At 37.8% G+C, this 27,235-nt stretch overlaps 1 protein-coding gene across 2 annotated transcripts in view; it reads left to right on the top strand.

Moving 5' to 3' along the window:
• LOC107587692 (double C2-like domain-containing protein beta) overlaps window positions 1-27,235 on the top strand; it is a 251,064-nt gene that overhangs the window by 189,295 nt on the left and 34,534 nt on the right. The window contains exons 10-12 of one of the 2 annotated variants that reach the window (XM_016275570.1): window positions 6,623-6,646; window positions 23,771-23,845; window positions 25,130-25,239. In XM_016275570.1, the coding sequence (XP_016131056.1) occupies window positions 6,623-6,646; window positions 23,771-23,845; window positions 25,130-25,239 (209 nt within the window). The remainder of the gene's footprint in view (window positions 1-6,622; window positions 6,647-23,770; window positions 23,846-25,129; window positions 25,240-27,235) is intronic. The other variant, XM_016275571.1, reaches the window with a different exon arrangement.

The following is a 27,235-nucleotide window of genomic DNA, read 5'->3' as shown; positions in this document are numbered from 1 at the left end:
CTGACTTGACAGAAGTCACTGACACAGTTATTATTTAGCTACTATAATTTAACCCTAATCTCTTCATAAAACATTCATGCATGTTCAACAAGATGTTTTCTCATCTCTGGATTACTTTTGCATTTGTCAAGAGTTTGATGTGACACATGCTGCTTAAACAGAAATGAAGCATAAACTAGATAAATGGATACTTAATTGAACCCCCAGGCAGCAAATTAACATGCTACTTTTTTTAATGAAATGATATTCATTCTCATTATTTGTTTTGCCTGTGGTGTCACTCTTATTAGTCAGTACATATTTAAAAGTGTAACATTAAGTTTTATTTGACTGACATATCACACCTCCAACTTTTCTCTCAGTTGAGTTTCCCATTTTGAATAATGTGGCGTGTTCTCATGTAAACTATGGGCACTAAATACAACTTTCCAACTGAGAAAACAAAGCCAAAATAAAGCATTTATTTAGAACAAAGATGCTGCCCTGACATCCTCTGATTATGAAATTGGGGGTTGATCTAACAGCATTTACATTTTGTTTTGTTTGCTGCTCTACACCGCTGAACACTCCATCACTTCATGACAGCTAAATTTAGGGTTGTACTGCTGGCTATCAGTAGTGGTGGAAAGAGTACTAAGAAATTGTACTTAAGTAAAAGTATTGCTACTTAAGGAATAATTTACTTGAGTACAAGTAAAAGTGCTGAAAAATGATATGACTCAAGTAAGAGTAAAAAAGTAATTTGCTGAAAAGCTACTCAAGTTACTGCGTTACAAAGTACTTTAGTATTATTTTTCTATTTTTACTCAAAATGAGACGAGTTGAGCATTATGGAGCAGGGTTAACTCTAACCCTAACATTCATGTACTGTTAATGTCTGTTTCACAAGTGAGACCCAGGAAATCTCTTATGTACAAATGCATCAGATATCACTACAGCTGAATAACATGCAGATAGAGACGCTTTGACTGATGAAACGTGGAAGACAATAAACACACAATTGCAATGCAATGCTAATTGACATAGCTTGTATCACGGTATAGAATTTTATAACAAATATTTTCTGTCTCACTGTGATAAGAAGCTAACTGTTTTAAACACGACTGATGTTATAAAGTCATTTTGGAGCAAAACATGATATTAGTCTTATAAATTGTCATGTTTGACGCTATGTTAACCAAACATACTATCTATCCCTGTTGCCAGGAGCAACTGTTTTAAACTAGTTATGTAAATAAGATTATGTGGTTGTTTTTAAGAAAGGCAAAAGCAAAGAAGGGTAAGTGAGGGTTTAAAAGAAAAGGGTCTAAAACAGTGTGAATAGAAAGGTGACAGTAAAAAATAATGTGGGGTGTGGGTAAGGTTGGGAATTGTTTGAATTTTAATGATTCTGATTCTTGTCAATTCCTAATTTCAATTACAATAAGGTAAAAAATAAGTAAAAATAAATCTTAGATATCCTCTTATTACAAAATATTTCATAGGTAGCTGAATACTATGAATGAAAATCAACAGGCTAAAGAACACTTACACAAGGATGTGTGTCCAGCAGAGAAAACAGCCCGCGAGTCGTCTTGACTTGAATGGTTTAAAATCACATTGAAAGTGTAGTTTGTTATAATAACAAAGGTGGACTCCAGGCACATTTTCGGTAGGACAAAAAAAGAGCATTTTATTTAACATGTTAAGCCATACCTAGGCTTGGGAATCCAAAATCGATTCCAATTCTGGAATAGGATGCTTAAGGTCAGGAATCGTCTACTTGTTACAAAATTAAAATTTCGATTCCTCTTATCGATTCCTTTGTGCGCATTTTAATATGACTTTAAACTATTCAAGCACAAAAAGACTCGTGCACTGTTTTCTGTCCTGCAAACACTTTTCAAACAAAGTATTTCATAAATTTAAACTACATTAGATGTACTGCTCAAATGTAAGATAAAATAGTCAATATTATATTTATCAGTCATTTTGTTATTATTTAGCTACTATAATTTAACCCTAATCTCTTCATAAAACATTCATGCATGTTCAACAAGATGTTTTCTCATCTCTGGATTACTTTTGCATTTGTCAAGAGTTTGATGTGACACATGCTGCTTAAACAGAAATGAAGCATTAAACTAGATAAATGGATACTTAATTGAACCCCCAGGCAGCAAATTAACATGCTACTTTTTTAATGAAATGATATTCATTCTCATTATTTGTTTTGCCTGTGGTGTCATTCTTATTAGTCAGTACATATTTAAAAGTGTAACATTAAGTTTTATTTGACTGACATATCACACCTCCAACTTTTCTCTCAGTTGAGTTTCCCATTTTGAATAATGTGGCGTGTTCTCATGTAAACTATGGGCACTAAATACAACTTTCCAACTGAGAAAACAAAGCCAAAATAAAGCATTTATTTAGAACAAAGATGCTGCCCTGACATCCTCTGATTATGAAATTGGGGGTTGATCTAACAGCATTTACATTTTGTTTTGTTTGCTGCTCTACACCGCTGAACACTCCATCACTTCATGACAGCTAAATTTAGGGTTGTACTGCTGGCTATCAGTAGTGGTGGAAAGAGTACTAAGAAATTGTACTTAAGTAAAAGTATTGCTACTTAAGGAATAATTTACTTGAGTACAAGTAAAAGTGCTGAAAAATGATATGACTCAAGTAAGAGTAAAAAAGTAATTTGCTGAAAAGCTACTCAAGTTACTGCGTTACAAAGTACTTTAGTATTATTTTTCTATTTTTACTCAAAATGAGACGAGTTGAGCATTATGGAGCAGGGTTAACTCTAACCCTAACATTCATGTACTGTTAATGTCTGTTTCACAAGTGAGACCCAGGAAATCTCTTATGTACAAATGCATCAGATATCACTACAGCTGAATAACATGCAGATAGAGACGCTTTGACTGATGAAACGTGGAAGACAATAAACACACAATTGCAATGCAATGCTAATTGACATAGCTTGTATCACGGTATAGAATTTTATAACAAATATTTTCTGTCTCACTGTGATAAGAAGCTAACTGTTTTAAACACGACTGATGTTATAAAGTCATTTTGGAGCAAAACATGATATTAGTCTTATAAATTGTCATGTTTGACGCTATGTTAACCAAACATACTATCTATCCCTGTTGCCAGGAGCAACTGTTTTAAGCTAGTTATGTAAATAAGATTATGTGGTTGTTTTTAAGAAGGGCAAAAGCAAAGAAGGGTAAGTGAGGGTTTAAAAGAAAAGGGTCTAAAACAGTGTGAATAGAAAGGTGACAGTAAAAAATAATGTGGGGTGTGGGTAAGGTTGGGAATTGTTTGAATTTTAATGATTCTGATTCTTGTCAATTCCTAATTTCAATTACAATAAGGTAAAAAATAAGTAAAAATAAATCTTAGATATCCTCTTATTACAAAATATTTCATAGGTAGCTGAATACTATGAATGAAAATCAACAGGCTAAAGAACACTTACACAAGGATGTGTGTCCAGCAGAGAAAACAGCCCGCGAGTCGTCTTGACTTGAATGGTTTAAAATCACATTGAAAGTGTAGTTTGTTATAATAACAAAGGTGGACTCCAGGCACATTTTCGGTAGGACAAAAAAAGAGCATTTTATTTAACATGTTAAGCCATACCTAGGCTTGGGAATCCAAAATCGATTCCAATTCTGGAATAGGATGCTTAAGGTCAGGAATCGTCTACTTGTTACAAAATTAAAATTTCGATTCCTCTTATCGATTCCTTTGTGCGCATTTTAATATGACTTTAAACTATTCAAGCACAAAAAGACTCGTGCACTGTTTTCTGTCCTGCAAACATAGGGGCGTAGCCATCATTTCAGAAATGAGGGGGACATATTTTTTTCTTATGTCTTTTAATTGGCTAAGAAATCATATACACTGCTGGGCGATAACCAATCATTTGTATTCTATAATATTTTTTTCTCTATTTTCCTAATGACAATTTTTTGGATTGGTTTATACAAATACATAATAAGGCAGAATAGTTTCTATACTGTAATAAATGTTATATCAGTTAGCACTGCATTATTCATATACTATTTATTATCGGGAAATTACCTGAAATTACCTTTTTTTTAAGCTATACAGCGATAGCGGGATGTCTTTGTCCTCATTAGGGATTTCCTGCACATCATAAATTATTATATATTACTTCTACTAGGCCATTTTAGACTTTCTGCACGAGAGCGCCCTCCGGTTTCGAGTATGAATGAGACATGCACTATATCCTCCTGAGAACCAGAAATATAAAGCTTTGTGAATTTAGTATTTTTTCATGCCATTACATTGTTTAGAGCATAAGAAAAAAATTGTAAAATAACATTTTTGAAAAATTATATTTTATTCATAAGTTATGCCATGTCCTCTGTAGAGGACACCAGGACTCAGATTTTCTAAAAATAAAACGACAAGAGTAGACATGAAAAGACAAAAACAATGGGAATTTTTTTTAAATCACCAATCAATTGTTAGGTTTCAGGATTTTTTTTAATAACTAACTTTGTTTGAGGATGGTTCTCAACTATGTTATAAAATATATAACAAAATGATTTTGGGAAGTGGTGGGCTAATGGTTAGAGTGTCGGACTCGTAACCCAAAGGTTGCGGGGTTTGAGTCTCGTAGCGGCAGGGATTGTAGGTGGGGGGAGTGAATATACAGCGCTCTCTTCCACCTTCAATACCACGACTGAGATGCCCTTGAGCAAGTCACCGAACACCCAACTGCTCCCCGGGCGCCGCAGCATAAATGGCTGCCCACTGCTCCGGGTGTGTGTTCACGGTGTGTGTGTGTGTGTGTGTTCACTGCTGTGTGTGTGCACTTTGGATGGGATAAATGCAGAGCACTAATTCCGAGTATGGGTCACCATACTTGGCCACATGTCACGTCACATATTATTTGATATACCATTTTGCTTCATGCAATGTGTGTGTAAAAAGTCCATAAACTGGTTTTCCCGTTAAGCACAATGTTATCTATACACTATCTAATTTGCATATTAAAGTGCTGTTGGGACAGCATGTTGAAAAAAGAAGTGTAATAATGGGAGTAGTAATTGGCCAGATTTTCATAATATCATCTAATATTTCATAAGAATATCGATATGTAATTTGTTTTCCTATTCAATTCTTTTGTCTCCCAAAATGTATAATAAACATGCTTTTAGTCCTGGTGTCCGCTACAGTGGACATGTATGAAATGATGTCCTGTTTCATAACAAGAAGTTATATTTTGATTTGAAACCCCATAACATTTTCCTGAGATGTTGATTTATGACAAACGATTTGAAAATTAATCAGATTTAAATTATAATTACAAAATATTATCATATTTCCATAAGGATGTACAATTTTATCACTAAATTAATGTCAGCCATTTTTAAAAACCAAGGAGAGGGAGTGGTCATGGCGAAACCTCCAATCATTTGGTATCTCTGGAAAGCCCTGAATGTGCTCTGTACAGGACATCCAGACATACAACTGTGACATGTGAGGTCTCAGAGAAATTCACTCAAATATAATGTCCACTACAGAGGCAAAAACTCCATAGCTGGGTCTCAGGAGGATATGTTCACATCGTCTCGTTTTGGACATGTAAAAATTGTTCAGTCATACCTAGCCTATCTAGTTTCTTTGCCCATCTGCACACACATCCAAAGCATGCACACAGAAAAAGTTATTTAAAATGCATCTGATTAATTTAACAGATAAATCATGGTTGATCTATATCAGCCAGATGCATGTAAAAATACATGCGCTCTTATTTCAATGTTGTTGTTAATGTTGAGGTTATTTAGGCTTTGTACATTTAGTTTAACTGCACTGTTAAAGAGGGCGATTTTTACCATTCAACGGAACTGTGTGCATGTATTTTAGACACTTACATTGTTCTTGCTCCATCCATGCAATAGTTCTATCAACCAAGTTTTCTATTTACTTATACTGCTGTGTGCTCTGGTAATATCAACGGTATGACCCATTTCAGGAGTTGACAAAATTACGATTTAAAATCAGAGCATAGCTCACATTCACGAAAATATTGAAACGCTATGCTGATTCAAAACGACAACACCGGTGATAGACAGTCAAATCAAAGCGCGGTTTGAACACCCTGCCCCCCAGCTGAACTGGAAGTTTTATTTGTTTTTAGCACCCGAGTCAGACCTGTCTGTTATTGGCTGAAGCGCAGGGCTCCACCCCAGAAGTTTGAAAAGTGCCCATCAGATGCCAGCTCGCTCGTTTTCTCCATCGGCGTCTCCTTTGTCTACTTTCCACCTCGAGCTATCAGATTGAGTCATACAGATACAAAAAAAGTTCTTCATTTAGAAAAATCAGTAGGCACAATACCACATACATTTTTAACACATGGGTCAAACCCCCTGGGCGCTTCATTTTTCCCCTCTATATTTTCACATGCTGTTTTTCTTTTACATCATGCTTTTTGTGTTGTCTTTTTTCAAACTTATGTCTGCAAATAGCTATAATTTGTGTCAATGTTGTTTTTCTACTCTTTCTTCCACCTATTCTGTCTTGCATGCCCACATCTCTCTCTGCATGGCTTGGCTGCATGCTGTAAATTGTTCTTGATGGAGTGTAGCTTCCTGTACCCAGATACAAAAAGGTAAGTTCATATTTATTCACTACTTTCCCACTTCCTAAACAAATTCCTTGTCTCTCCCATCGAAACTCCACTGATTCACTCCAGTAACACTGAAAAAAACTTACTAGCTTTAATGTACTCTCTGAAATGTTAAAGAAAAGACTACTGTATTAAAACCATTATTACATCCTTATGTTATATGGGCTTTTTTTGTTTTTTGTATTATTTTTTGCATGACAGGATCATACAAATCTCTCAACTGGTTACTTTTTCTTTTAGATATATATATATATATATATTTATATATATATATATATATACAAGTATATTTTTCAGTAGAAATACTGGGATTAAAATATTACAAGTATTCCTAAATTCTAACCATTTATATGCAACTGTAGTATTTTTTGTAACTAAAGACTAGATCTTACAGTCTCCTTCATACATGTTCCCTTTGTGGCATACCTCTATCTGTCCTGTGAAATATAAGACTTCCTATGACACAGCTGGCATCATTTTGTACTTTACTGTTGGCATCTTTTCTTTTTGTTGGCTCACTCATTGACGAGACAGATTAGCTTCAATTAAGATAAAGTGCTTACCCATGGGCAGATGTAAGCATAATGTTTAATAATGGCCTTTTATTAAGTATTTATGATGAATGGATACATTTATCTCATGCTAGTTCATTTCTGTTACCATGTAATGGTACATTTCTGTCTTGAATGGCAATTTTTCACTCTGAAGACCATGCATAGTAAGAGACTGCAGAGCCTGTATCTCTCTCATTTGTTCTCATGTGGGTGGGTGGGTGTTTATGTTCATATGGTCTTCAGTACAGCATGGATCCCAGAGTTGTCTGTGGCCATGTCTCGCCCCCATACATACATTCATGACTTAAGAATGAGATGAAACCATTGGCCACTTTCACATCCATGTGGGTATTAATTTACATGGAGCATAACAGCAGCCTGTAGACAGCTATAAATCAGGTAGAAAGAGAGTAAAAGAGCTGTCATGCGGTTTAACATAAGCTAACCCTCACAGCTATTCAACAACCTTGTTCAGGAACTCGGGTGCTTTTTTTAGATCAGTATTCAGTCTTTCACTGGCTTGTTCAGACTATTTGTACAGACATCTACAGTTTGATGGTCTCTGATTCATGATCTGAAAAATTTCTAACAGGTACTGGACCAAGCAAATCTCGGCAAGCACAATGCTAAGGACAGGTGGGTAGTTATCAGTAGAGATAATATATTGGACTGATAATGGATTTGTATATATATTTTTATTCATATTCAGGCTTTTTAACTTTTACAACTGATCAAAAAATACAGGAAAAAAAGTACAATTTAAGTAAGTTTTTTTTTTTTTTTATATTATGAGATGTTACTCTAGCATTTATTCTCTCACTTCCTCCCACCCTGTGTTTTTCAAGCCCACCTCCAACCTGTACTAATGTTTATCGGTAATGCTTTATGGCTATGTACTGTGTGGCTCAATGGCGTTTGGAGCATGTACAGCTCTCACCCATTGAGAGTCATCTGTGCTGGAACCTCCATCTGCTCTTGTGAAACACACTTGATTTCGACCAGCCCTTTTCTTTTACAGAATCTCGCCCCTTTCATTTTTAAGTGCAGACCATCTCCAACAGGATGTTTATCCAGAAGAATTAAGAGATATAATTTAGCAGATGAAACAGATCTGACTAGTTATCCGTTGATGGGGAGATGGGAAGGGAAATGCCGTACTTGGCAGCGTGGCAGCAGTAAGTATAGCGCTATGAATGATTGGGTGCGCACACAGCTTTCACACGCACTTGCTGATCCATGCCGCCCATCTCCTTTCACACTGGTCATTTCTCCTGCTTCTCCGTAATTATGATCAACCATCCATTCACCGGCAACACTGCAGTCGGACGCCCATTAACACATTTACTGTTAGCTGTGTTCTCAGGAGACCACTGCTTCTCGGTTTTACGCTTATCCGGAATAGTCAAGGTCAGCTGGGACATTACAAATGCACGTTAAGGTTACGCCCACTCGCCCTCCTCCAATCAGCTTGCAGTTACCAGACAGACCTTTGATGAGGAGTTTGGTTCCTCTGTATTTAACACATCCTTCAATATCCAACGAGAATGGGGTGCTTCAGCATTGCACCATATTAAATCACACAGCAGCTGTTTTTCTTTATCGATCTGCTTGGAGCAGTAGGAACACAGTTTACCAGTCACCATATGTCACGCAGCCCTGAAACGCAAGACAAATTCTGAATTACACCGAGTGCCTGGCTCAACACTGAGCAAAGATAACTCAGTTGTTATTAGCAAAAAAGCATATATACACCCCCAGTGTTTAGCAGGTTTAGCTGTATTGGAATTGGATTTATGGCAATGGGGAGATGAGAAATCACATACGTATGTTGAAAGCAATGTTCAGTTTTGTGCTTGCCCTTATTTTTGTGAATGGTTGCGTCAGTGCTCTTCTATAGTGAAGTGGACCTCAGAGGCTGTTTCAACTTGCAGCACCTTCAAAGAGAACGACCATCTGCAGTCTCTGCACGCACACACAAACATGCTCACAAACACAATCACATAGAGCCGAGTGGACCTGTGGATTTTTGAAAACTGCTTTGTAGCTCTGATGAGACCGGTGTGCACCGGTCATCCTGTTATGGGCCAACAGCAGGAGCAAATAACTTGAAGAGCAGATTGAAAGAGAAAGATGAGAAGGATGTCTACATTTTTGACAAGCCTTTGTCAAAGCTGAAGTGTGGCATTTTTTCATTGATAAAAACACTTTCTCTTTGACCAGTTTTACGGTTGACTTCCCAGTCAGTGTAAACCCAGGCTGTGTCTGAATTCCTGTACTTTTTTTAGTATGTTCTAATAGTGGGAAATATGGCACAAATATTATATCCGGGGGTTTTTTTCAGGAAATTCACAAATTTATCACAATTCTTTTTCATGTTGGTTTTACTATTTTGCAAGTTGTCTGAGCAGTACAGCCAAACTAATTTCCCTATTTTAAAAACAATATGAAATAACAAAATATAAAAAACGAATGGCAGACATTTAGGCCAAAGTGGGTGAAGATTAAAAAAAATCTTTGTTATTTAAAAAATAAAGAGAAATATACAAATTACAAATACACATAATATACAAATAAAACAAATAATGCTTTATTTTTCAGGTACAGGAGGTGTATTTAACAGTAGCAAATTTAACAAATATGAAAATCAAACAATTCACAAATATATAAACTTCACTGTATAAATTACACAACGATTCTTATTAAAGTAACTATATTAAAGTTCTTCAATCAAGAGCAGTGAGTGATTTTTCTCTGTGTTTTGTTGCTTAATTAACATTAAAGGGATTGTTCACCCAAAAATTTTTACTCACTCTCAAGTTGTTTTAAACCTCAATGAGTTTCTTTCTTCTGTTGAACATAAAATATTTTTTTTGAAGAATGTGGATAATTCAATTCAATTCAATTCAAGTTTATTTGTACAGCGCTTTTCACGATACAAATCATTGCAAAGCAACTTTACAGCAAGTTAAGTTTCTACAATATTTAGTCGTAGCTTATCAGTGGTGACTGTCAGTCAATGTATATATGGCAGAAATGTATGGAAAAATCAATTAAAGACGTAATCAAATAGACGATGAACACTATTAACAGCAATTATTATATGATGCAATCAAACTTATAGCAAAATGTGGTAGTTCTGTATGTTGTTTCAGGGTTGGCATCATCTGAGGTCCTCTGAGGATAACCATACAGTTGCTGGTCCCCAGAAATATCTTATTTTGTGTTCAGCACAAGAAAGAAATTAATACAGATTTGGGACAACATATGAGTGAATAAATAATGACATAATTTTAATTTTTGGTGAACTCTCCCTTTAATGACAATCGGCAGCATGTTTAGTACAATTAGTGTGTTGTCCCTTTAACACCTGCACGCATCTAATATCAAAGCCTAATATACAGGCACACACATCCGTTTTTCTCTCAACTGTTTACTTTCACTTTAGACATAAGTTGTGTTTATATGTACACCTTGTGTGTTTTTGACAGTATTAGCACAATCAGATGCGAAAGATTGCTTAGTCCAGTAATAGGGCCCTGTTTGACATGCTTTTTTATTGTGAGTGCTCAGAAAAAGCGCACATCAGAAAAGCACGCAAATTAAATGTTTAACCGGCAAGGTTGTAAAGCACATGCAAATAATGTATTCTTGTGATTGTGAATAAGTGCAGTGTCCCGTGAGTGTAACTCTAGCGCTGAGTTAACATTTGATGTGAATGTATGTCACGCTGTACAGTTTATTGAGACTGAGGTGCCAGAACTGCAACTGAGAATGTGCACTGTAGCACGATTTTTTCAAAAGCAGATCGTGTAGACATTTTAATCGCCCACGATTAAAAATCATAATATCGCACACCCCTAGTATGTACTGAATTGTATAAACACCATACCTCTTACACACTGATGAAGTGCGTTCTGTAAGAATACATTTCTGGACATTTTACACTGTAAGAAAAAAAAGTACAAAAAACTGTACCTTCAGGGATGCAACAGTTGTCATTGGGACAACTATGTGCCTGTATAACCTCAAAGGAGAATATTAGTTCCTTAGAGTAGTAATGCGTACCCTTAAGGTACTACCACAAACTGTTTTGAAGTAAATAAGGTACTGCCCCAAAGCAAGCTATTGTACCCTTTTAGGGACAGTTTTTGCTGAGAGTGTACAATTGCCTTGTTGACATTGTCCTTACCAGCTCACCATTTTCGGTTCCCAGGACATTCTCAAATTGAACGTATATTAGGTTTATTTTTTTTATTTTTTTTAGGTGAACCAAGAAATGACTCATTGATTGTTTCTGTAATGTTCTTGAAAGGGTTAGTTTATCAGTATAGAAAACAAAAACCTAAAAACAAACATTATTTAACATTCTTTTTACATTTTTATTAGGTTGTCATACTCCCCAAAAAAAAGCTGTCACTGGGGTGGTACCTTTTCATAAGGTACAAATATGTACTAAAATTAATATATTTTTATATATATATTATACTTACTGTATATACAACTTTAGGGGTAAATAAGGTACAAAGGTGTACCTTTTGAAAAGGTACCAACCCAGTGACAGCTTTCATACTTTTTTTTCTGAGAGTATACAAAATCCCTTGTAATGTTCCGGGAATGTTAGTTTATGGTTATAACGTTCCTAGAATATTAAGTAAAATATAACCAAATCAGAACCACACACTAATGTTACGACAACGTTCTGTGTTTACTGGTTATAGTGCTGAGCATTCGGACATCCTACTCATTTGACTTTAACTTTTTAAGTATGTCTGTTCAAACATAGGAACTGTGCTCTGTTTGTTTCAGTGGCCTGACATGTCAAATTTTTGCTTAACCACTATAGTGTGCAATGGCTTGGGGTGAGAGTATTTGGAATAAGCATATTAATTAGAAATTCACTAATTCACTGTTCCAATAATGAAAGAGAAGTTGTGATGGAAGAAATCCCAACCAATTTTGATATATATACGTATATATATATATATATATATAGTATACCACTGTTCTAGTAACATGTTTGACAAAATAACCAAGGCATTTCAACAAAAACCTTTTATTTTGTGAAAAACAGTGATCAAAATTAGAGACCACTAACCATTGTTGCACGAAAGAAGATTACAACTAAACTTTTGGAGGGTTACAGCTGTCAGAAATAAGTAGGAAGTGTACAGGCCCTTGCTTTGAATGACTTCAGCACGTCTGCAGCCGCAGGACATCACTTTCACATTAGTTTCTCAGACTGAGCTGGTGTGATCTTGGTCCACTCTTTCTTTCAGTCTCTTCCATAGTTTGGCAACTTTAATGGGTCTCTTAACCATAACTTTGTTGCCAAAGATTTTCCAGAGATTTTCAGTCGGGTTTAGATCAGGACTCTGGGCCGGCCATTTCGTTATTTCATTTCAATGTTCTTGGCTTCAAGGAACTGCTTTACCCGTTTTGCAGTGTGACAGGGGGCATTGTCCAGCATGAAAATTGCTGGCTGATTTGGAGATGCTTTGCAGGGAAGGACTGCATGTTGCTGAAGGAGGTTCTGATAAACATTTGCATTCACCCTGCCATGTAGCGGTATAAGAGGCCCAACTCCTGCTGCAGAAAACATCCCCCAAACCATGACATTTCCTCCTCCGCCTTTCACTGAGCTTCAATCTTTCCACAGTTTGACACTGAACAAAATGTTTCCCATCAGACCCAAATAAATTAAACTTGCTCTCATCACTGAAGTGAACTTTGGGCCAGTTCTCCTCTGTCCACACGACATGCTCCTCAGCAAAGGTGAGCTTAGCCTTTTGATTGATTTTGCTGATGAGAGGCTTGGTCACTGCAGAGTGTACTTTCAGTTCGACTTCTCTTAAACATACCGAGACAGATCCTTACCCTATTCAGCACTGAACTTGCGAGCAATTCCAGCTGCAGTATTGAACCAATTCCCCATTTAGAGTCTCCACGTTATCCTGCCTTTTCTTGCATTTGTCTTACGTGGACAACCATCTTTTTTGAGGGACTTGAATGAATTTGTGTTATTATAAAGCTGCAATATTCAAAGAATTACAGATTTGGAACGACAAACTTCTCGTGCAGTGGCTGAAAGGGTCATCTCTTTGACCTCATCTGGACAACCTGCTGTCGCAGGGCTTCAGTCACTTTAGAGCGGCCCGCCATCTTGCAATCTCAGTGAAAATTAGAGGAATGTTGCCAGTTAAATAGGGTTTGTCAGTCTTATAACTAAGGAAATTAGCACCAGGTACCAGATTAACACCAATAACTTGAAAGGTATCTGTAAGTGTTCTCTAATTTTGATCAGAGTTATTTTTCAAATATCTCATAAAAGTTCCCCCCCCCTCTTCTATATTCTTTACGAAGCAACAGTTTGTAAATTTGTTAGATTTTGTTTGACTTGACTAGACACTATGTACTTTTGCCCATGCAGAGAACTTGTCAGAGACTGAGAGTTTTCTCACACCCCCTCATGTTCATTTGTTTTATTTCTCAGGCGCTGTTGTTGTGTAAAATGCAACAGTGATGATTATTTATGTCTTAATGCACTTCCTCCATGTACCCACAAGCTAAACAAAAGTGGAGAGAGAGGTGTGAAGCCCAAGCAAGCCTCTTTGACAACTTTAAACTGTAAAGCTCACAGAAGCAGAAAATAACTCATTTGGATTGTGGTTCTGACAGCCATTATATGTTAGGCTTGAGAGTCTGGTCCTTTCTTTGGCCCTCTGAGATCTGCTCATCTCACACATGACTGCACACAGGAGTTCGAGGGGCCGTCTGGAGGCCGGGGGGGGGGGGGGGGGGGAATGCCTGCTGGGAAAAGAAATGCATCACTGAAGCATGGATACACACTTGCACAAAATGCTGAATCTATATTAAAATCAGTTTGTCTGTGAGTCATTTTAGCTTGTGATGTTTAAATGCTGAAATTCAATAGACCTTAGGCCTTCTGACCTACCAGAAAAATGGTGAAAGCTGGTTTAGTGCTATTATTTTGTATGTACAGTGCCTATAAAAAGTAGTGGCCTTTTTCATATTTTGTTGTTCTGACTTAATTTCGTTTTTATGCCATTCATCAACAGAAACATTTTATCATTTTATCGCAACAAGTCTCTTTTGCTTATCAAGGCTGCATTCATTTGATCATACAATACAGTAAAAAAAATAATAGTTTATATATTTAATATAAAGTGTGTATTTAAAAATAACTTTTTTTATGTTAATATATTGTAAAATCTTATTTTTTCCAGTGATGGCAAAGCTCCATTACTCCAGCCTTCAGTGTCACTTGATCCTTCAGAAATCATTCTAAAATACTGATTTGGTGCTTAAAGGGATAGTTCACCCAAACATGAAAATTGTCATCTTTTACTTAACCTTAAGTTGTTTTTATCATGTATGAATTTCTTCTGTTGAACATAAAATATTTTGAAGAATATGGGTAACCAAACAGTAGTTGGACCCCTTTGACTTCCATAATATGGAAGACAATACTGTGGAAGTCAGTGGGGTCCATCAACTGTTTGGTTACCCATATTCTTCAAATATTTCTTATTTTATGATCAACAGAAGAAAGCAATTCATACAGGTTTGGATCAACTTAATGGTGAGTAAATGATGACATTTTTGGAAGACTATTAAAGGGGTCATATGATGAGATTTAAATTTTTCCTTTCTCTTTGGAGTGTTACAAGCTCTTGGTGCATAAAGAAGATCTGTAAAGTTGCAAAGACTAAAGTCTCAAATCCAAAGAGATATTCTTTATAAAAGTTAAGAGTCAGCCACATCTACCTAAAACGGCTCGTTCTAACATCACTATCTACATCTAACATCTACATCACTATGTGGGAAGATTTGCATAACGCCGCCCAAATGTTCATGCAAAGAAAGAAGGCGTAACTTTTATTCTTGCTGTAGTATTGTTGTGAATGCACTGTGTGCTTCATTGTGAAAGCGAAACTACTTTGTTTGGCCTTCCTAAAGAGGACAATATCTGCTTCGTCATGCTTGGAGCTGATCCGTGCTGGTTGCTGAGGAAATACTACAACTTTGCACTGTGGATCACCGGATCGGCTTTCACCATGGACGAAGCGGAGTCCTGCCTGGGGTCGTCACATGTGGTTTCCTTCATGTTTTTGAATCATCGCTCTGGCCTGACAGGGCATCATCACAATATGGTGAGGGGCGTAACATTTCAGTCACACGCTTGAGGTATTCGGCCAATCACAACGCACTGGATAGCCGGCCAATCACAGCACACCTTGCTTTTCAGACCGATGAGCTTTGTAAAAATCTACGCTTTTCTATTATAGTTTCTACGAAACTATAATGTACAGTATGTGGAAAATGTATTTTTTGAACCTTAAACAACATAAACACATTTCATTACACCAAATACACAAAATAATGTTATTTTTAGCAACATCATATTACCTCTTTAAGAAACATTCATATTATCATCAATGTTGAAAACAGTTGTGCTGCTTAATATTTTTGTGGAAAACATTTTTAGGATTCGTTGATAAATAGAAAGTTCGAAAGAGTAGAATTTAATTGAAATAAAAATCTTTCATAGTATTTTAAATGCTTTTACTGTCACTTTTGATCAACTTAATGCATCGTTGCTGAATAAGTTTTAATTTCTTTAAACAAAAATCTTACTATTCATGGTGTTCTGGACCCCTTAGCAAGTAAATAAATTATAATAATAATACAAATCCACCTCTAACCGGAAGGCAAAATGGGACTTCTGAAGGATTGACAATCTTCAGTGGCTGAGATTGGAGATATTGGTGAGACACTGGTGGTGGTTGGGTGTACAACAATACACAATAAAAGCGCTATATAAAAAAATGCATCATTCATTCATATTGCACATTTAACTGTTGCTCCAGGGCTTCACCAGCTACATCTTAATGGGAGAGTGTCAAAGATACATCCACTATTTAAAAAAATATATATATCTCAGCACAGCATGTGGGAGACTCTGAAGCCAGTTGGAAGAAGGTTCTGTAGTCTGATGAGACCAAAATAAAGATGTTTGGCCATTAGAATAAACGGCATGTTTGGCATAAGTCAAATGCTGCACAACAGAAATACACCATCCCCACAGTGAAGCGCAGTGGTGGCAGCATCATGCTGTGGGAATGCCTGGCAGGCTTGTGAGGATAGAGGGTAAAAAACAAATAAATAAAAGCAGTACAATACAGGCAAATCCTAGAGGAAAACCTGAGGAACCTCCGGCTTGGCAGAAGATTTATTTTCCAGCAGGACAATGACAAGCGTAAATCTACAGATACACAAAAATAACTGAAAAACAACATTTATGTCCTGGAGTGGTTGTGTTCACATGTCAATCCAACTGAGTTTGAGCAAAGTATGAATGAGGAAGAATTGCAGTGGCCAGATATGCAAAGTTGATAAGAGACCCACATATAGACTCTGGAATTATTTCTAAAGTTGCATTGTGTTTTAATGTTGTAAAACAAAACAATGGGGAATACACTGCAGATTAATTAGTGCTGCTGTCAAATTTAACATGTTACCTTGTGAGATTAGTTAAATGTTTCACCTGTTCCATATTTTTTGTGCTCTTTCTAAACACTGGTTGAACTGATTCAAGCTCTGCAGCACAGGTTTCCATGATGTGTTCAATACACAGAAATATAAAAAATGCTGGAAATAGATGTATAGCAGAATTGCTCTTGGGTTAAAAAGAAGATCAGCTGAGAACTGCTGCAGAATTTTTTTAAAGGGGTCATATGATGCGATTTCGATTTTTCCTTTCTCTTTGGAGTGTTACAAGCTCTTGGTGCATAAAGAAGATCTGTAAAGTTGCAAAGACTAAAGTCTCAAATTCAAAGAGACATTCTTTATAAAAGTTAAGAGTCAACCACGCCCTCCTAAAACGGCATCAACAAAAACATTAACTTCGCGTTGTGGATCGCCGGATCGGCTTTCACCATGGATCGAGCGGAGTCCAGCCCGGGGTCGTCACATGTAGTTGCCGCAAGCCCGCCGGACGCTCCTTCGTCGAATCCACCGACTGCGCCGGCCGCCGCTCTCTCTAGGCCTCCGGCCTCCGCTCACTCTAGCCCGCCGTGTGTGAAGCTGTGTGTTTCGTTGTGAAAGTGAAACTACTTTGTTTGGTCTTCCAAAAGAGGACACAATTATAAATCAGTGGTTAAGTTGTATTTACAACACTGTTCCAGAACAACCCAAATATTCCGATGTGTGCAGCGCATTTTGCGGAGGATGAGGACTGTTTCCTGTGAGAGTAGCCTACAATACCGGTGTCTGTTTCTATAAAGTGAGGCAGTTCCAACTTTATGTACATTATATGGAAAATTATGTGTTTTTAAACCTTAAACCGCATAAACGCCATTAGAATAAACGGCATGTTTGGCATAAGTCAAATGCTGCACAACAGAAATACACCATCCCCACAGTGAAGCGCAGTGGTGGCAGCATCATGCTGTGGGAATGCCTGGCAGGCTTGTGAGGATAGAGGGTAAAAAACAAATAAATAAAAGCAGTACAATACAGGCAAATCCTAGAGGAAAACCTGAGGAACCTCCGGCTTGGCAGAAGATTTATTTTCCAGCAGGACAATGACAAGCGTAAATCTACAGATACACAAAAATAACTGAAAAACAACATTTATGTCCTGGAGTGGTTGTGTTCACATGTCAATCCAACTGAGTTTGAGCAAAGTATGAATGAGGAAGAATTGCAGTGGCCAGATATGCAAAGTTGATAAGAGACCCACATATAGACTCTGGAATTATTTCTAAAGTTGCATTGTGTTTTAATGTTGTAAAACAAAACAATGGGGAATACACTGCAGATTAATTAGTGCTGCTGTCAATGTTACCTTGTTACCTTGTGAGATTAGTTAAATGTTTCACCTGTTCCATATTTTTTGTGCTCTTTCTAAACACTGGTTTCAAGCTCTGAAGCTCTGCAGCACAGGTTTCCATGATGTGTTCAATACACAGAAATATAAAAAATGCTGGAAATAGATGTATAGCAGAATTGCTCTTGGGTTAAAAAGAAGATCAGCTGAGAACTGCTGCAGAATTTTTTTAAAGGGGTCATATGATGCGATTTCGATTTTTCCTTTCTCTTTGGAGTGTTACAAGCTCTTGGTGCATAAAGAAGATCTGTAAAGTTGCAAAGACTAAAGTCTCAAATTCAAAGAGACATTCTTTATAAAAGTTAAGAGTCAACCACGCCCTCCTAAAACGGCATCAACAAAAACATTAACTTCGCGTTGTGGATCGCCGGATCGGCTTTCACCATGGATCGAGCGGAGTCCAGCCCGGGGTCGTCACATGTAGTTGCCGCAAGCCCGCCGGACGCTCCTTCGTCGAATCCACCGACTGCGCCGGCCGCCGCTCTCTCTAGGCCTCCGGCCTCCGCTCACTCTAGCCCGCCGTGTGTGAAGCTGTGTGTTTCGTTGTGAAAGTGAAACTACTTTGTTTGGTCTTCCAAAAGAGGACACAATTATAAATCAGTGGTTAAGTTGTATTTACAACACTGTTCCAGAACAACCCAAATATTCCGATGTGTGCAGCGCATTTTGCGGAGGATGAGGACTGTTTCCTGTGAGAGTAGCCTACAATACCGGTGTCTGTTTCTATAAAGTGAGGCAGTTCCAACTTTATGTACATTATATGGAAAATTATGTGTTTTTAAACCTTAAACCGCATAAACACATTTCATTACACCAAATACACAAAATAATGTTATTTTTAGCAACGTCATGTGACCCCTTTAAGTTATTTTCTTGTGTTAAATAGAAACTGAATGTTAACATACTACAAAAAAATGATATATTGACAGCATTAATAAGAAACAGAATAATGTTTGTCTTTTAAGTATTTTTGTAGTAAATCAGCTCAAAAGTGAAATATGTATGACTAATTATAACTGGTTATGATTAATAATAAATATTTAGATTAGATCTTAGAATTAACTGTAGCAGAATCAATATTACAATTATTTGATCTGTCCGTCCACCGAGCAGACAATATAATCATTCATCAATTCAAGGAAAGATTATTTTCCTGGCCAAGAAAGAAAGAATAACTTTCCTGCATACAGTACTAGCATTAACTTAGCATGTAGCAAGGGATCGAACATTCAGTGACTTCGAATTGTGAGCAGCACACAGAGACAATTAATTGTGAATATAAGGGATTTAATAAATGAAACTATATCTAACATATATTCTGTAATAAATTTAATTGAGTTAATTAAAGGCCATGGATATTTTCATATTTTAGCTGATTAATGACTGTGTGGGTGTGTGGAGAAGGGGGGGTGTGCGTGCGTGCGTGCGTGCGTGCGTGCGTGCGTGCGTGCGTGCGTGCGTGCGTGCGTGCGTGCGTGCGTGCGTGCGTGCGTGCGTGCGTGCGTGCGTGCGTGCGTGCGTGCGTGCGTGCGTGCGTGCGTGCGTGCGTGCGTGCGTGCGTGCGTGCGTGCGTGCGTGCGTGCGTGCGTGCGTGCGTGCGTGCGTGCGTGCGTGCGTGCGTGCGTGCGTGCGTGCGTGCGTGCGTGCGTGCGTGCGTGCGTGCGTGCGTGCGTGCGTGCGGGGTGTGTGTGCGTGCGTGCGTGCGTGCGTGCGTGCGTGCGTGCGTGTGTGTGTGTGCGTGCGTGCGTGCGTGCGTGCGTGCGTGTGTGTGTGTGTGCGTGCGTGTGAGTATGTGTGCGTGTGTGTGAATGTGTGTGCATGTGCAGGGTGTGCGTGTCTGTGTACAGAACATTGTCAACTGGCCTGGGCGCAGATCCCCCTCCTGCTCAGTGATTTGAACTGTTGTATATACTAAACTAACTGGGAATTTGGGAAATGAAATTAACCGTTTACTTCATCCTGATACCTTTACTTGCTACTGGAATATGTTTCCCAGATTCCATCTCTGTAGAATCTCTCTAGCTAGCTGGTTTAGCTCGCTGCTAGCTACTGTGAACTTATGCTAATGTTATAACCTCCAGTAGTCCACATTAACACCCATTTCTCATTATAGCATATATTGTCCCTTGTCATTAGACTTATAAAGTCCCTAAATACATATTTCCTCCATTTGAAAACTGTCCCAGATTACCCAAAGCATGCTGTCCCACATTCTCAATCATATTTAATAATGTGGGACAACAAAAAAATGTTTTAAAAGAAAAAATACTAAAACACATTTTCAACACTTTAATACATATTTTGTTGCTTGAATAGATCACAAACATAATTTGACAACAATTAGGAACATTGTATTATGACAGATTTATGTCCTTAACATTAATCTAGTCAGAATCCTATGTCACTGACCTTGTCATGCAATTCCCAGGGGAGCTTCTTGATTGACAAGTGCCCCGCCCCTTTCTGTGGAATCAACCCAATGAAGTCATGTGTTTTCAGTCACATGACATCTATGCTAAAATTATAGTAAAAGTCCTGTTGACTAAATTTTGTTAGAACAGGAAATGAACACACTGGAGTTTAGGTGTCCCAGATTACCCGAATTCACCCTAACTAACTAAGCAAAACACATATATACAGAATGAAGCAAAGTAAGGAAAAGAGAGAGAAGAGCAAAAGAATGGCAGTATTTCACATCAATTAACCACAACATAATGAGAATCATCAAAGAATCAAAAATCACCTTAAAAGGGGCTGAAACTTAAACACGCATAGTTGTAAACGGTTACTTGCATTGGCTTCGTTGCTGAAACAAGAGTCCTGATGCGGTAGACAACGGTTCTTGATAAGTTATTTTAGAAGTGAGCTGGAAGTTTACTTCTGGTTCTTCTGAAGATAGGAAAGTCCACAGCAGATCGACAGAGTTACTTGAAGATGAAAAACTGCCGGAAAATCAAACTTAAGAGGAGAGTTTGAGGAGTCTTTTAAAGTGTTGTCTCAAAAGAAGAGCTTTTCTGAGCAGAGATTAGCCTGAGCTAATGACTTTCATAGTTCCTATCCACACCCACCTTTTGGGTGGAATAGCCAATACCAAGCGTGAAATTTTGAGCGGGAGAAGTTTTCTTTGTCTCCCTTTATGGCCGGTCTGGAGGATTGGTGCAGTTTTACCCAAAATATAGTACCAATCGTATGATGCATTTCACAATCACATACTGTACATCATTGTTTGAGGAATAAAGAGCAGATGATATTGATACCAAGAAAGAAATATTTAGAAGATATTAAACCAGAGATATATTCATACACCTGAATATCAGCGTTTAGGGCTTAACTAATACAAATAACGAGTGGTAACTCAGCTAATCTAATAGGGAAACATACAAACAGCACATGCATATACCAGCTACATTTGTAACTGATTAATTATTGTCTAAATAAAGAAAAGGTCTACATGTGTGTGTGTGTGTGTTGTGTATTGTGTGTATAGTGTAGTTTGCAGGTCCGCCAGGCCCATTGGTGGCTGACCCCGGGGGTCATTTACATCTCTTTGGAATGTGTTTGAAGTCAGATGGGGAGATGCGAGTGGTGGAGCTGTTTAACATCTCCTTGATAGTGAGGGGAACCATTGGCAATTTAGCACCCATATAAATGTAGCATGTGGGGCCATGTCTGTAATTTATATGCAAATGTCAAAAGGCTAAAATGGGTCTCTAAGACATAAAACCCCAAAGACCATCCATGATTTTACGCAGACGCTACAATTTTTTCTTTTCTTTCTCTCACTAACTTGGTTCTGCTGAATATTCAAAGAAAGACAATTTCATGCCAGACATTTCTGGAAAGACCTGAAGCTCTTTCAGCAGCAGCTCTCCGTTGGAATAGACTTGATTTTATTAGTGCAAAAGCACTCTTGACTGTTGTGTACTGAAGATAACAAACACTTTTCTGAAATCTTGCTGCAAAGTTGCATTATGCAGACAGCTAAACTGAAAACCATTATTTGGACCACAAAGGTAAATCCAGACTTTGTGAGGAACATGTTCCCTTAATCGAAACCATCCCCCTCAAGGTTTCTGAGAGACAGCAGTGTCATTCTGACTGTGAATTTGATGTTTAACAACAGTGTTGAAAAGACCCTCTGTGATACCCTCTGTGATATTGATTGGCCTCAAGATCTACGCAGCCCTATGAATCCAAAGTCCGATGCCACCTCACTGAATCCCACTACAAAGACTGTGGAGCAGAGGGGATGATGGGTGTCAGGTGGTGCAAGGTTTTCAATAAGATCAATGTTTGCCTCAGACTCTCTGACAGCAGACAGTAGGCACGTTTCCATTACCCTTCAAATTGCGCAAATTGAAATTGCGAATTGAAAATACGCTTAATGGAAACGTGTCAATTTCACAAAAACGCCCATATATTGCAAAAAAGTTTTTACGCTCACATAAGGTGGTTTTTCAGGCAATGCGAAAAATGATTAATTCGCAAAACTGCAATGGAAACGGCTTTTTCGCATTTACAGGTCACATGGCGTATGTAAAAAGTAATATGATCATTCTTCAATGTACTATAACCTCCAAGAAACACTTCATAAGTGGCCGCGCTCCAGTATAAGGGGCTTTCCCTGCTATTAATACTTAGACAATTTACATTGCACACGTCTGTGGTGCAGTGTGGCTCTGATACGGCCACTGAAGCTGATTACGGCCACTCAATGCTTGTGTTTGTTTTTATACAGTCTATGGTTTATTCCAGCCGAGCCACGCATGTCTCTGAAGCGGCTCTCTTTGCTGTTTTATAAAAGATACACGCATAAGCCTCCTTTGAATAAATATAGCCAAAATCCGTCAAAATCCCACCAAAATCCGTTGCCATGACTTATCGCGAGAGGCAAAAGGTTACGTTTTAGCCGCATAACATTGGTTAATGGAAACGCCATCATTTCGCAATACTTTTTTATCGACATTCAGAAAATATCGCCAAAGTTTTGCGCAAATCTGTAATGGAAACGCGCCTAGTGTTGTCTAGCTTTGTATTGATATTTACTCGAAATCCTGTGCAGCTTGTAATTAATTTATGATTTATATTAGTTCTGTGTGGGTTCTCAGAGACCCCAAGGCTGTTTAAATAGCTCAAAAAACATACTTAATAAAGAATCGGGTTGAATCTGATTATAAGGAAAATTTCAAAAACATGCATCAGACAAAGCTGCACATTATATTTATATATATATAAAATCTTTCTTTATTATTGGCACCAACACAACTGCTCAGTTCATTTTTTGATGTTTGCTCGTCTGATATTTCTGCCGTGTCCACACAGCGATTGGGCTTTATATGCCCAAAGTGCTTAAGTTTTTTGCCCATACCAAAATGCATGTTAATAGAAAGCTAAGAGCTTTAGGAGAGTGCTCTGCTGTCATGGCACGACACCACCTCCAGTGTTTCTAATTAGCTTATTTGGCCGGATCTGAAACGGTACGTCTTGTTAGAAAAAGCAGGAATTTGACATGAATTGGATATCTAAAGCCTGTGGAATCTATCAGGCTGACATGGTGCATTGTGCTGTTGACTTCACATGATGTCTAAAAGTGGTTGTTTTTCATAAGTCACGCATGTTTTTTTTTCTTTCCCTCTCTCTCAGGGACTCAAACCAATGGATCACAATGGGCTGTCAGATCCCTATGTTAAGCTGCACCTGCTGCCTGGAGCTAGTAAGGTATGTGCCTGCTCTCCCCCTTGGAGATGCATTGTTTTATACAATGCAAGGAGGCTTGTAATTATATGATTTATATGTTTTAAGGCAGTGGTTCTCAACCAGAGGGCTGGGACCCATTAGGGGGCCTCAAGAAAATCCCTAGGGGGGCCACAGAATGACTTAAAATGATTCAGATTAATATATTATTATGAATAAAATATATATTCATATTATTATTTGTGCATCTCTAGACTCTAACACTTTAGCATCTCGTTTGCAGTGTAGACACATTGCACTGCGATAGCTTATTTTATTCTATTCTACTCTGTTTTCAGAACAAGCTCTACCTGTAGTACAATCCAGTTAAAATTACATTTTAAATCACATCAGTAACCTTCGGTAACACATCAGATGGAAGGTTACTTGTGGGAGGTGCCTGTGTTTTTTGTGCATTTTGTTTTAAATAACGAAAGGATGGATGCAGGCTCAAAAATCATAATGAGACAATACAACACAACTTCTTTACTTCAGACTCTTGAGCCTGAGGTATTCAACTTCAAATTAACTCTTAAAAGCACTCTTTTATACCAACTCTTTCTGTCCCAACATGAGTCTAGAGTACATGAATCAAACTGGCCAGTGCAACATTGAAATCTAAATTGCCACTTTTTTTCTTGTCACTGAACAACCTCTGTGCTCTACAAATTATCATCATGCTTCTCATTATAATTCATCTGTTTTTGACCGGTACCCTCCTTGCTCATCCTGCCAACAATCCACTTAGCTACTGACAACATAAGACTCCTCTAAGTCATTCTCCTTCTGTTTGGATCATATGTCCTACAGTACAGCTAAACTCTCCTTCACAGGGTTACAGGGTAATTGAATGGGATAGGATATCTGAGTTAACCCTTTAGGATTAGGAAGCACCTCAGAGATGTGCCAGAAGACCTAGGCGTTAATCGCACCGTGAGGAATTTTTTACTTTTTCCGTGCACTGGCTACAACATAGGACACTCTTTTCTTCTCCTTTTTCAATAAATGGTGCAAGAAGGTGCTTGAGATTCATAAAATGATGATCGCCAACCTTGGAAGGTCAAACTAAATATTATATGAGCTGTTTTATTTTCTATTCATTCTAAATGAGGTTTGCCATTTTGCAACCCTGTTATCAGAATGTGGTACATGTCTAATACAGAATTTAAAGCACTAATTCATGTAATTTTATTATAAAAATATGAACAGTGTCAAATCTTGAAGGTCTGGCTTCTTAGCTTCTACGAGCAAATCTGTCATCTCTTCCAGGCCAATAAGCTCCGCACCAAGACCCTACGCAACACTCTCAACCCTGTCTGGAGTGAGACCCTGACGTATTATGGGATAACTGATGAAGATATGGTTCGCAAAACACTCAGGTACCCAATCATAATCTATACTTGGTGAGAATTTTATATGTCAAGGCCTCTGTAAAATTCAAGAAGTCGACAATTGTGTCTGAACGCTCACTATTTGTGTTGGGCTGCCACTGGCACATAACAGTAGCTTATCTATCGTAAAGAAGTAATTTGGTTGTTAGTAACTAAAGTTAACAAAGGGATGGTTACCAAGAAAGAAGCATTCACTACATATTGAGAGGAAAAACATTGTTCCTATGGCGTATTAAGTGGAGTCAGAAGAAAAGGAAAACGGAGAAGGTGGCACGCGAAGCAAACCAACTTAATAAGTTTAATGAGGGCTTTTCAAAAATGTCAGTGGTGATTGAACTGAGATCCTACTTCAATGAGGAAAAAGAGAGAATGTAGATGTTTTCTTAATTAAGTGTCCATGGTTACATGATTTCCCATGATCCAGTTGTAATTGGGTGTGTCAGGCCCACACCAGGCCCACATGCAGTGCTAAGTCTGAGACATACAGTAATTACAAGCTGAACAACCATTTGCCTTCAACAGCTTCAATGATTCTTGGATCGCTGCCATACAAGTACTGAATAGAGTGTAGTGGGATGTTATGGCATTCATCAAAATGAAAAGCGTCCAGTTGAAGGACCGGTGAAGGAGGTCGAAATTTACTTCTCACCCTGTCCTCCAAAACTGATCTGTTTAGATCTGATGGTTGGGGTGTTTATGAAACCTCTCTGTTCCTGTGCAGATTCATCAGCACTCTGGAATATAGCAGTATATTGAGAGAACAATGTTTGCTTTATCCTGTAAAATGGCATTATATTCCTTGGACATTATGTGACCCTGCAGAGCAATTATCAGGATCTAAAAACTCCAATTAGCTGGCTGCTGATACCATTACAGTTTCCTCAACATTCTTAACTGTTGCCAACAGAAACAGGGGAACAGAGAGCATCCAATTGTTTTCGCCAATGTTTTGGGGTGTAAAAAGTAGGGTGAGTGATATGCGCTGACCTTGGATACGAGTGGGCTTTTATTTTAGACGGATGCTAATTCAATTAGCATCTATCTTTGGATAGGCATTTGGATATGTGGGGTAGTAACTGTCAATATGGAAAGAAATCAGATTCAAATAAAAAGTTGTTTTTAAATGTATGAAACACAAAATTTACACTCAAAAATAGTTAAATAATGTGTAAGACATTTTACACAAACATTTTACAGTTTTTGTTACCTGACTCTTTATCAGGGGTGTGAAGTAACGAATTACAAATACTCACGTTACAGTAATTAAGTAGTTTTTATCAGTAATTGTACTTTTTTGAGTAGTTTAAAAATTGTGTGCTTTTACTTTTACTTGAGTACATTTTAAGTGATGTATGAGTACTTTTACTCCGCTATTTTCCTTTAATTAAATTTTTTATCCATCAACGTGATTGGATAGAGAGATAGTAATAGGTCTCGTGACTTTCGTCAAATCAAATTGTGCATAGAAAACTTTAACCGCCGACTGTTTATCATGGCTGCTGGAAGCACATTCTTCAAGCATCAATTTAGTCACATCTTCCTCTATGTTAAGGTAAATTTCGGATTTCTGCTTACTAAATGATTTGTATATATGCTTGCCTATCTACACGGCCTGAAATTTGGTGTGAGGTTGTGGGTATTGCGTACAGTGTTAACTCCCGCAAGTGCCACCTTCGGTAAATTGCCACTCACTTATGAGACAGCCTCGTCTCTCTCTCGCGTGCGTTCTGCAGCGGTCACTTGGATAAGTCATTGTTGAACTTGTTGACTTTTGATGAGTTTGAGCGCGTGATGCGCGCTGTGAAAAAGTGTGTTGGAAACACAAATTGAGGACCAATCTGCACCTTATCGATGACCCGTATATAGGCTATTGCCTAATATAGGCTACTGCATCTGTGCCAGCGCGTGATGTAATAAAACTGCAGCTCATTAATAAACAGGTTTTTTTTATATCCATTTTATACAATCCGCCTTCATTTAGCAA

Source organism: Sinocyclocheilus grahami, unplaced genomic scaffold (assembly GCF_001515645.1).
Source record: "Sinocyclocheilus grahami isolate Dianchi unplaced genomic scaffold, SAMN03320097.WGS_v1.1 scaffold95.1, whole genome shotgun sequence".
Taxonomy (NCBI): Eukaryota; Metazoa; Chordata; class Actinopteri; order Cypriniformes; family Cyprinidae; genus Sinocyclocheilus; species Sinocyclocheilus grahami.
Note: the sequence above shows the minus strand (reverse complement) of the source record. Positions and strands in the feature narration are given on the sequence as shown.